A 12,283-nucleotide genomic window follows, 5' to 3' on the forward strand; every position below is an offset into this window, starting at 1 on the left:
AAAAAGTGACGACTTTAACATGCTATATAAAAATATCTGTGGGGTATTTTGAGCTGAAACTTCACACACACACTCTGGGGACATCAGAGACTGATTTTACATCTTGTGAAAAGGGTATTATACCACCTCATTAATATATAGGTCAATACCAGTGGTGGACGTTAACAAGTATTTGTACATTTTTCAAGAGTGAAAAACTTTTACTTTTACTCCACTGCATTTCATATCGTTCCACATTGTTTTGAGCTGAAGAAACTCGAGTCATCGACTCACTGATTCAGATGATCCAATTCTTCAGTCAATGATTCACTGAGTCCACAAGTCTGATTCAAATGATCTGATTCTTCAGTCAATAATTCACTGAGTTCACAAGTCTGACTCGAAATGAGCCAAAACGGTCAGATATTTAATACGTTCTCATTTGCCCTCTTTTTACATTTACATTTTTGCTCTCTAAAGTTAATCGGTAACTTTAATAATAACAGTTACATGTAATCTTCAGCAAATCTCAAAATGAATATCCATTTTTTAAACTGTACATTATAACGTTGTGATGCTTAAATTCAGTTTTAGCATTTTACTTTTTTTTTTCTTGTTTTAGATTTACTTTATTTACACAAATTAGTATAGATTTTTAATGTCAGCCATTTGTTAGTTATTGGCCATAACTTGACATTTATTTTAGCTTATCATAAAGGATGTTGAAGTAGCAGCAATATGATAAAAGACACCAATGTTTGATTAATACGAGAATAAATCTCTGTTCAAAAAAGTTTGAGATCAGTAAAAAAAAAAAAAAAAAAAAAAAGATATATATATAATATACAGTGAGGAAAATAAGTATATTTATATAAATATAAATATAAACATATATATATACAGTACAGGCCAAAAGTTTGGACACATTACTATTTTTAATGTTTTTGAAAGAAGTTTCTTCTGCTCATCAAGCCTGCATTTATTTGATCAAAAATACAGAAAAAAATGTAATAATGTGATATATTATTACAATTTAAAATAATTGGTTTTCAATTTATTATACTTTAAATTATTATTTATTTCGGTGATGCAAAGCTGAATTTTCAGGATCATTACTCCAGTCTTCAGTGTCACATGTGACATCCAGTCAATCACATGATCCTTTAGAAATCATTCTAATATTCTGATTTATTATGAGTGTTGGAAACAGTTCTGCTGCCTAATATATTTGATGAATAAAAGGTTAAAAAGAACTGCATTTATTCAAAATAAATTTTTTTTTTTAATATAAATCTTCTTTATTATCACTTTTTATCAATTTAACACATCCTTGCTGAATAAAATTATTGATTTATTTTAAAAAAAATAAAGAAAAAAATGACTGACCCCAAATTACTGACCAGTAGTGTATATTGTTGTTATAAAAGATTTCTATCTTGAAAACATTTGCTTCTTTTTTTTTCTTTTCTTTTTCTTTTTTTTATTCATCAAAGTATCCTAAAAAAGTATCACAGGTTATGAAAAAATATAAAGCAGCAGAACTGTTTCCAACTTTGATAATGAATCATTATATTAGAATGATTTCTAAAGGATCATTTGATAGACTGGAGTAATGATCCTGAAAATTCAGCTTTGCATCACCGAAATAAATGATAATTTAAAGTATAATAAATTGAAAACCAATTATTTTAAATTGTAATAATATATCACAATATTACATTTTTTTCTGTATTTTTGATCAAATAAATGCAGGCTTGATGAGCAGAAGAAACTTCTTTCAAAAACATTAAAAATAGTAATGTGTCCAAACTTTTGGCCTGTACTGTATATATATATATATATTTAAGCCTCTTCTGCTCACCAAGGCTACATTTATTTGTTAAAAATACAGTAAAATTATTTGACATTATTACAATTTAAAACAATTTCTTGTGATAAAAGCTGAATTTTCAGCATCATTACTCCAGTCTTCAGTGTCACATGATCCTTCAGAAATCATTCTGATTCATGATGTTTTATGATATCTGATTTATGGCAAAATATGATGATTTGATGCCCAAGAAACATTTATGATAATTATTAATGTTGAAAACAGACATTATAAATGTCTTTACCGCCACTTTTGCAAACCAGCTAGCGAGTCCCTAAAGACTAATCTGGTTTTCTCTGGAGCCATGGAGAGATTTCTAGTGTTGTTTCACATGGACTTGCTCACATCAGTCATGTGTGTGTGTGTACATGTTCATGCATGATGAAGAGCTGCTCCTGGTTTGTCTGTACCCGCGGGATCTCACTTCCACACATCCGGAGCGTTTTTCCACAAGATTAATGGAACATGCTGGCGAGGCTAATTTGTTGTTAATTGGGTTTACCGGATCAGACATTTGTTGGTCCTATGGGCTGTCCTGCTATAAAATATGAATCTCACTCTACAGATACAGTGGCATCCGTTTTGCATATCACATGATTCATGCAAATGTTTTTTATGTATGCGGAAGTGGATGAATTATTAATGAGGAATCCATGCTATCAGCTTTTTTTTAATTCTGTGTTACTCTGTTGATGGTTAAGATGTGCTTTGATCATGTGACGCTCCCATAAATAGATTTAGATCTTTATGGTGTTGCCGAGATACTGGAAGAGTTTGACATTTCTGCTCATTTATTCGTGAATTCGAGCATATTGAGTTTTCAATAACAATGTGCCATGAGCGAATAAACAATATTAAATGAGCTTTGAATAAGCAATATTATTACCATAGAAATTCAATATAATAATTTGCTGAAATTATTCATTTTCCCAATCAGTATTTTTGTATTGTTTTCAGGTGAAATGTTATTCAAAACAAAATACATTTTTTAGCAACATTGTATAAGATCTGACTTTTATCTGTCTCATTTTTCCAAACCACATTTTGTGAGTTTTGTGCTTAAAACAAGGGGGAAAATAGAAATAAATTCATCATGTTTTAAGGATAATTAGATACAATACCTACAAAAAATATGAGGTTAGTAAGATTGGAATCACACTAATAAATGACATATGTATATTTAAAAAAAAATGAAAGGGTTTTTCTACAGGGTTCTTTATATAATATATACATATTGTATGTTTATACAGTGTATATATATATATATATATATATATATATATATATATATATATATATATATATATATATATATATATACACATATTGTATGTTTACAGTATATATATATATATTAAGAAAGTTAAGGAGAAAATTAAGAAAAGAAAATATATATTAAAATATTAAAATACAAAGTTATTAGAAGAGTTATAACAAGAGTTATTTTTGATGAAGTGTATTGTTAATAAAATAAATGCAACCGTAAAAAATTAATTCTAAAACATAAAAAATTTAAAATTATAAAAAAAACCCCATCTAATTCTAAAACAAAAAATGTCATTGAGGTTTTGATTTTTTTTTTTCCAGTTTTTTTTTGGTAAAGTTAACATGCCTTGCTAAAACAAATCAGACAATAATATAAAGGTCATTGTGTGGATGACCTGTGAATGTAAGTTTCTCCATAGCGTGTTACCCATAAAACAAATCTGTGTGTGTTCACAAAATAACATGCACTCCATTCTTCGCCTGGTTGTTCCTCTGCAGTTCTCATCTGGAGAAGAGCCTGCAGATGCTGATGGACCGCGTGGACGACATGAGTCAGGACATCATCAAGTACAACAACCACTGCAGGAGTCTGAGCAAACAGCAGCAGCAGAAACACCAGGTGACTTCCCATGATGCCTCAGATCACGCTGCTTGCTGACTGTGTGCTAGTGCTTCCAAGCGGTGTGGTTTTACGTTTTATCATGGTTTTATTCATCTTTTGAATTATCTTTTGTTTTAGTTTTACTTAATATTGCTTTTAGATTTTGGTATTTATTTCTGTTTTAGTTAGTTTTTATCTATTTCCAATTAATAATTTTAGTGATTCAACTTAAAACTTATTTCAGTTTATTGCCATGGCAACATTTCTAAGTCATCATTTACTCACCCTGGTGTTGTTCTAATGCTGTATGCTCTTCTTTCTTTTTCAGACCACAAAAGGAGAATTAAAAAAATGTCCGGTTACACTTTATTTTAAGGTGTCATTGTTACAGTGTAATTCTATATTTAAGTACTGAGTAATATTAAGCAACTACTTGTACTTACTATAGGGTTAGGGTAGGATTAGGGTTTGGTTGAGGGTTAGTTGCATGTAATTATGCATAATTGACTGTTATTACTATGGTAAGTACATGTAACATATGTAACAAGGACACTGTAAAATAAAGTGTTACCAAATGTCCTGCTTAAAGGCAGGGTAGGTAGGATTTTTCTAAAAAAAAAAACATTCCAAATTTGTTTAAACTGTCTTTATATACCAATACATAATTAAAATGTAAGTACTCTGAAAAAGAGAGTATAAAAATCGAGTGTCTGTAGACCTCTCACGACTGTTGTAAACACAGCTCATTATTTCCATTCACTCCACCCCCTCCCTTCTGAGCTCCTTCCAAAGCCACGCCCCCAAAACACATGAACGCGCGACGCCAAACGCTCAGGCTCAGCTGAAGACGCATTTATTATTTACCTGAGACGAGTGGAGAGGAAGGAGCGCAGTGCATGCAGTGACCATGTCAGAATCACATGTAATAAAATACCTAACTTTATCACTATAAATATAAACAAATAAGATTTCTTTTAGTACTCACTATCAAGCTAGCATATTGATACTGGTAAAGTTTAAAATATACTTTGTTTGATTCGGTAACGAGCTATATTTATAGGTAACGAGCTATATTTATAAGGCAAAGCTAAAAACAGGTTGCATTGATACACGTTTTTCCATTACCATCAGTTACACTGTGATGAAGGTGAATTTCGTGTAAGATTCATAACATATACGGTGTTTTGCGAGTTTCCATGATGAAAACATTGTTGACTCTAATGAGAACTACACTCAGGAGACAAGTACCGCTTCGTCGGTTCGAGGACAGGTCCGGGGTCGAGGGCGAAGCAGAGGAGGTCGTTCAAGAGTGCGGGAAACCAGGGTCCGAGGAAGTAGTTTTGCCTTGTTTGCCTTCGCTGACTGCATATGCAGGTGCTTTGAGTTTTGAAAGATCTTTCTCTGCCATAATTTTACTCTTCATAGGTTCAGTGCCTCTCTTGCACTCCTCAAATCAAACGGGTGCGCGCATATGGGCAGATCTAGCAACAGGGGTGGTAGCCATGGTTGCGAGAGTGAGTGACAGTCGCCCAAACCAATCAATTGTTTTGTCCCGAATGGAAATAATGAGCTGTGTTTATCGCAGATTAAAAGGTCTACAGTCACTCGATTTTTATACTCTCTTTTTCAGAGCATTTACATTTTAATTATGTATTGGTATATAACGACAGTTTAAACAAATTTGAAAAAAAGTTTTTTATAAAAATCCTACCTACCCTACCTTTAAAAGACACACGAGTCGTATTTTCCAAGTGTTCTGGGTGGATACGATAGGGTTTGCTGAAAAACAAACTGGAATTAAATGTATTATTTAATGAAAATCCTCACATTCATGAGACTCTTAGTGTCGCAGTTCACTCCGACTCGCCCAGAAAAACACACAAGCTGCGAGAAATCAAGATCGATAAAAACGTGACTTGAAACACAACACCTAGAACGTGTCCGTGCTCTTTCTTCACTGAGTTGAATATCTCTGGACTGGAACTCTGGTTGTCAGAATCACAGATTACTGAACTCGATAACTTCTTAATTCGACGAACACAACAGAGATATTCGCCTCAGAGAAGAAGGTTCATGGATTGTATTTTGTTTCTGGTGGAGTCGGAGTGAACTGCGACTCTAACTGAGTCTCATGAACGCGCCGTCGGGCACAGAAGACCTCGGACAAGCTCAGGATTTATGTTAAATAACTTTCTTTTTTTTTTTCTTCACCAAACCCTATCTAGACACCCAGAACACTTGAAATATGCGACTCGTGTCACATGGGATCATTCTGTAATACTTTTGCTTTTAAAAGCTTGATGTTGGTCGCTATTCACTGCCATTATATCAAAATTGTTGTAAAAATTCTCCTTTTGTGGTCTAAAAAATGGCGTACGGCATTAGAACAACACCAGGGTGAGTAAATGAGGACTTAAATAGTTTTATTTTTAATAACCAATAATATCCCTGCTTTTAAGTAATGGGATTTTCACCTGGGCGACTAAAGAAAGGGAACGGAGACATGTGACGCTGACACACACACACTTTTAAATGCTTTGATGTTCTGGTTGGATGAGAGCTATCATAAGCATGTAAACGCTAGTTACTTTAATGGTAGCCTTGCTAGCGTGACGTCTGCTGCTGGGAAAACAGGTTGTCACCACAAAGATCACAATAAGGGGCTTACGCTGAACGAGCGGCTGATGAGGCTTGATGTCTCACTCTTGATGTTAGACTCTGAAAGATATAATTATATCACAGTCGTAATTGATGAAACTGTGCAACTTGAAACCCAGGAATTATCTCTGAGGCTATAATCAAAGCTTTGTTACGAAAACACAGGGTTGCACTTTGGAGGCTCGTTTAGCAGTTTTAGCAATTAAAGATTTTACTCTTAAATCAGTGTTTATTTGTTAATGCACAGTATAGAGAATATAATGGGCGTTTCTAACTGTCAAGAAATATTTGGATCATATTTCACCCCAAAAGACAAGAATAGGAAATTATATATTTATTTATATATATATATATATATATATTGGTGTTGTTGTTTTTTTTTTTGTTTTTTTTTTGGTGATATTAAACACATTTCCCCTCCATTCATACCAATTAATGAATACAAATGAATAAATAAATACAAAATAAATTCATTTTATACAAATTTAATAAATGATTTTAATAAATCAGTTGGTGCTGCAGTAACTTTTCTTCTTAATATTATCTGTGTTGAAAACAGTTGTGCTGGCTTATATTCATGTGAAAACTGATTTTTTTTCAGTGCTCTTTGAATAGAAAGTTAAAAAAGAACAGCATTTATTTGAAATAGAAACTTTTGTAACATCATAAATGTCTTTACTGTCACTTTTGATCAATTTAATGCATCCTTGCTGAATAAAAGTAATTTATGTAAATAAAAATAAAAAATCTGTCTGACCCAAACCTGTATTTAAGTTGTAACTTTGTAAAGTACATAAATTAAGCTGATTTGAATTAACAAAATACACAATTAAATCTTTTAATGGTCCTAAAAAATAGTTTCCATATTCTCTACACAAAGTAATATGATTTCTAATATATTTAAAGTAGGGATGCACAATATATCGGTATCGGCCGATATATGTTCATTTTTTAATGTTATCGTTATCGGCCCGATGAGAAAATTTTGCCGATATATTAAAGCTGATAAATAATGGATTATTTCCTTCAGCTGAGACGCTTCAGATGCGCACTGTTCAACATGATTGAAATATGACTGGAAAAAAGGAAAATACAGTAAAGTGCAACATGCAAGTCTGTCATATAAACTACATCAAATGATAATGAGAACATTATAATTGTGTGTTTGGGACATTTAATGACGAGACTTTTGTTTTTGTAATCAGGCTCTCAAAAATTCGACAAAAATTTTGACTTAGATTTATCGGCCAATATATCGGTTATCGGCTTTCAAATATAAAGAATTATCGGTTATTGGTATCGGCCAAAATTTTAATATCGGTGCATCCCTAATTTAAATATAATCTTTAGACTTTTAGTGTGAAGTGTGAGGTTCAGAGTTTTTGTTCATTTTCCAAAACAAGGGCTGCAAATGGTCCTGTTTAAGCGAGAGTGTCTGGGTTTGAGCATCGTTAAGAAGCGGCCCGACTGACTCTATAAAGAAGAGATTTATTGAGTGGCGGTGCATCAAGGTCTGTACGGGACGAGAGAGACGAGACGGTAATGGCCTTGCTCTGATGCCCTGAACTTCATGATTGATTGAAGCACACGCGACCTCTCAAACTCCTCTGATACTGCAGTGACACAGCGATTCTCTCTTTATTTACTCATTTCTTTAATCGGATCTAATTCCCACTACTCAGCTGCTGTCATTGCCGTCTTTAAAGGGCTCATCGGATGCAAAATTCACTTTTAGATGGTGTTTGCATATAAATGTGTCTTTGCAGTGTGTGGACACAACCACCATACAATGAAAAAAATCCATTCACTCCTTTTTTTTAATCCTCAGAAAGTCTAAACACTCTCAATAATCAGGCCGTTTGGATTTTCTGAGCACTGTGATGTCATATTGCTCATGCTCCGCCCACGACCACTGACAGACTGTCCTGTATTAGCATATTCCCCGTATTAGCATATTTCCTGTATTAGCATATTCCCGCCCTCAGCCATTTGTATACTGTCTGCCAAGGCATCACTTTAGTGTCTTGTGTCGACACCCCCCATGGAAGAGATCCCTCATTATAATTTAAAGAGACATGCACCTCATTATAATTTAAAGAGACATGCACCTTATTATCATTTAAAGAGACATGCACCGAAACGGGTCGCTGTGAACAGAGCTGTTTTTGAGGAGGTAAAAAGGGTGTTGTTTTACACAACCATTGAGGAATTTTAACCAAAGTATCTTACAAACTTTACATGAAGACCCTAAAGAATCATACCAACTTGTGGAAAATGGGCATCCGATGACCCCTTTAAAGGTTCCCCCTCAGGTTAAAGTTGAGAATAACGGTTTGCTCTTCTTCATCCCTCAGTACGTTCAGAGACGCCAGCAGGAGAACACACAGAGACAGAGTCGAGGAGAACCTTCTCTTCCAGAGGAAGATCTGAGCAAGATGTTCAAGCCTCCTCAGCCTCCTCCACGCATGGACACGCTGCTCATCGCCAGTATGTGATCCTTCCTGAAACTCATATATATATATATATTTAAAAAAAAAAAATCTTATATTTGTGACCCTGGATCACAGAACCAGTCTCAAGTCGCACGTGTATATTTGTGGCAATAGCCAACAATACATTGTATGGGTCAAAATTATTGATTTTTCTTTTATGCCAAAAATCATTAGGATATTAAGTAAAGATCATGTTCCAAGAAAATATTTTGTAAATTTCCTACCGTAAATATATAAAACATTTATTTCTGTGAGTGAATGCTGCACAATCGCCAACATAAATGAACAACTTTAAAAGAGATTTTCTCAATGTTTAGTTTTTTTGCACCCTCAGATTCCAGATTTTCAATAGTTGTATATCAGCCAAATATTGTCCTATCATAACAAACCTTACATCAATGGAAAGCTTATTTATTCAGCTTTCATATCATGTATACATCTCAATTTCAAAAAATGACACATCATGGCCATATTCCAAAATGAGTGCATCTTGACCAAAAATGTATGCACCTCTTGATGGAAATAGATATTGTGATGTTATTTCAGTGTGGTACTTTTTACCGCCATTATACAAATGATGAGCTCTGATACAGTAGGCATGTTACTGGCCTCTGTTACTTCTAATCTACTTGCATCAAATGCAAAACACATTTGCATTGTAAGGTTATTTAGCGCTGTGATGAACGTCTCAATGCCGGTGTAACTGAGTTGTGTTTAGCGATTCGGATTAGAGGGAAAAACTTCAGAATAACATCAATGAGTTCATTCATAATGTTCAACACAAGAGTTCACTGAGTTCATCTGTGTACATCCGAGAACATGCGCACTTTAGACAGGGCGGTAATAATTAAGGTGATTAATCGCCTGTTTATCATGATTAAAATCGGCATACGTTTACTGCAATTAAGGCTACTACGATCATGAGTGTAGTTTGATAGAAGTATTGCGCTAACATGAGAGAGTTTAATCGCAATATTGCCAAAATCCCATTATAATCGCATTATGAGAGTGCACACTCATTGATTTACATTACAAGCACTCAGAATTTCATTTTACTTTTTTTTGGCTCTATAAATATCAGCATTTGCATTAAATTGCATATTTTTGCTCAGTTTGACTTCTGGGTAAAATAGAGGTGTTTTATTTCTCCTTGAGTTTGAGCTCCATATTCTCACTATATCATATGAGCTCTAAAAGCCTGATATATTATATTAAATATGATACTTGACAAAAAACACTTTTTGTCTAAAGGTTCAATAAACTGTACCTTTAAAAAAAAAAAATATATATATATATATATATTCCTTACTATTATTTGCTATGTCAGGCTTCACGGGGTTAAGTTGAAGGATATAATGTTCATAAAGTGGATGATTTGCCAAATTATGCGAGACGTCCCAACACAGCGTTAACTTCTCCTCCACATTTCAACTCATTTGGATCTGAAAAGATTTGGACTCGTCCCTTTTCTCTCTCCTGTGGAGTTGAGATGGAAGGGAAAGAGGTGTGATTTATGAGGAACATTACAAGGCCTTGCCAGAGATTGATTTAAAGCAATTGTTTGTAAGTTGTTATGGAGGGAGTACATTATAGATCAGAGAGTAATGTGTGTGTTGGACTTTATGTAGATGTTATGTAACTCTAGAGCTCTGCTGTTTCCCATTCTCAGTGTTCAGCCTTTGAAAAGGATTATATGGGAAGTCTTATGAGAATTTCTTTGGGATGTTTTATGCAACATGCCAATTTTGCACATGAGTTAAATACACAACTTGAGGTAACGGCACTAATCACAAATACCAGTTCAAATAAGAGCATTTTAAAAGTGATGCATGTCATTTTATTTTATTTTATTTTATTTATTATTGTCTGTATTATTATCTGTATTACAATATGTACACTAATAATATTAAATCATAATATGGATAGTATTAAATAATTAAATATTAATATTATTAAATATAATATTGTATATACAATATTGTAATACTGAATATATAATACTGAACATAATGTAATAAAGAATATTTGTTTAATTCACTGATTGTATAGTATATACAGATGTATTATCTGTGTAATAATATGTACAGTGATAATAAATATATATTTAAACTAAATATAACAATAATAATATAAAAACAAATTTATAGGTAACAAAAAAAATATACCAATACATTGATATATATGTGAAATTGAATGAATTAATACTTGAAAAACATATTTAACTTTATTATCATTGTATTATATGGGTAACACTTTACAATAAGGTTCATTAGTTAATGTATTAACTAACATGAACTAACAATGAGCAATACATTTGTTACAGTATTTATTAATATTTGTTAATGTTAGTTAATAAAAATACAGCTGTTCATTGTTTGTTCATGTTAGTTCACAGTGCATTAACTAATGTTCACAAATGCAATATTTTATTTTAATAATGTACTGTATTAGTAAACTTTAAAATACCATTAACTCAGATTAATAAATGCTGTAGAAATATTGTTCATTCTTAATTCATGTTATCTAATGAAACCTTATTGCAAAGTTTTATAATAAAAATAATAAAACTTGTAAACATTTATCATGACGATCAGAAGAGATGATGGCATGTAAGAGTATTTGTTTGTGTGAGCCGTGAATGAAATGAGGAGAGCGTCTCGTCTTTAAACTCCTCAGCCAATCACAGTCGAGTTCAGTCGCATATCATTAACAGAGTCTCTTCACAACAGCCCAGTCTGCCTTACTTTCTCTTTCTTCTTCAACTCCCTCAAGATTTATTCCTCCTCTCTTTTCTTCTCACTCAGGTCAAATCAACACGTACTGCCAGACCATTAAAGAGTTCACGTCTCAGAACCTGGGGAAGCTGTTCATGGCTGAAGCTCTTCAAGGGCCGAGCTCTTAGACTCGTCCCTTCCCTTTACAGTACTTTCCCTCATTTTAATACATTCAAGTTTTTATTTCCACATTACCAGACCAAAACCCAAGTGTAAGCTTAATAGGTCAGGTTATTTTATTTAAGCATGTACAGTGAAAGAGCATGATATGTGTATCAGCACGGACCAAACTGTGAACCGATGTATCTGTCAATAATGTGTGAAAAGAAATTTGGTAATAAATTGGATCGTGTCCAGTTTGTGTCTTGAAGTTCTCATTATGTGCCTCTCGATCTAATGTTGTATTTATCTATATTATAGAATATCTGTAAAGATATGCTTGTATAAATACTAGGGCTGTCAAACGATTAATCGCGATTAATCGCATCCAAAATAAAAGTTTGTGTTTACATAATATATGTGTGTACAATGTATAATTATTTTCTATATATAAATACACACACATGCATGTATATATTTAAGAAATATTTGCATGTATATACTGTGTATATATATTTATATTATATATAATTTATATTATATA

The 12,283-nt window shown here is 32.9% G+C and overlaps 1 protein-coding gene across 1 annotated transcript in view; it reads left to right on the forward strand.

Annotated features, from left to right (window-relative positions):
- The window catches only part of eif3hb (eukaryotic translation initiation factor 3, subunit H, b), an 84,888-nt gene extending 72,889 nt beyond the window's left edge, over window positions 1-11,999 (forward strand). The window contains exons 6-8 of the mRNA XM_079878363.1: window positions 3,614-3,734; window positions 8,729-8,861; window positions 11,671-11,999. Coding sequence (XP_079734489.1) covers window positions 3,614-3,734; window positions 8,729-8,861; window positions 11,671-11,768 — 352 coding nt within the window. The 3' untranslated portion in view covers window positions 11,769-11,999. The remainder of the gene's footprint in view (window positions 1-3,613; window positions 3,735-8,728; window positions 8,862-11,670) is intronic.
- The last annotated feature ends 284 nt before the right edge of the window (window positions 12,000-12,283 follow it).

The sequence above is a fragment of the Squalius cephalus genome, assembly GCF_949319135.1.
Source record: "Squalius cephalus genome assembly, chromosome: 8".
NCBI classification, from domain to species: domain Eukaryota; kingdom Metazoa; phylum Chordata; class Actinopteri; order Cypriniformes; family Leuciscidae; genus Squalius; species Squalius cephalus.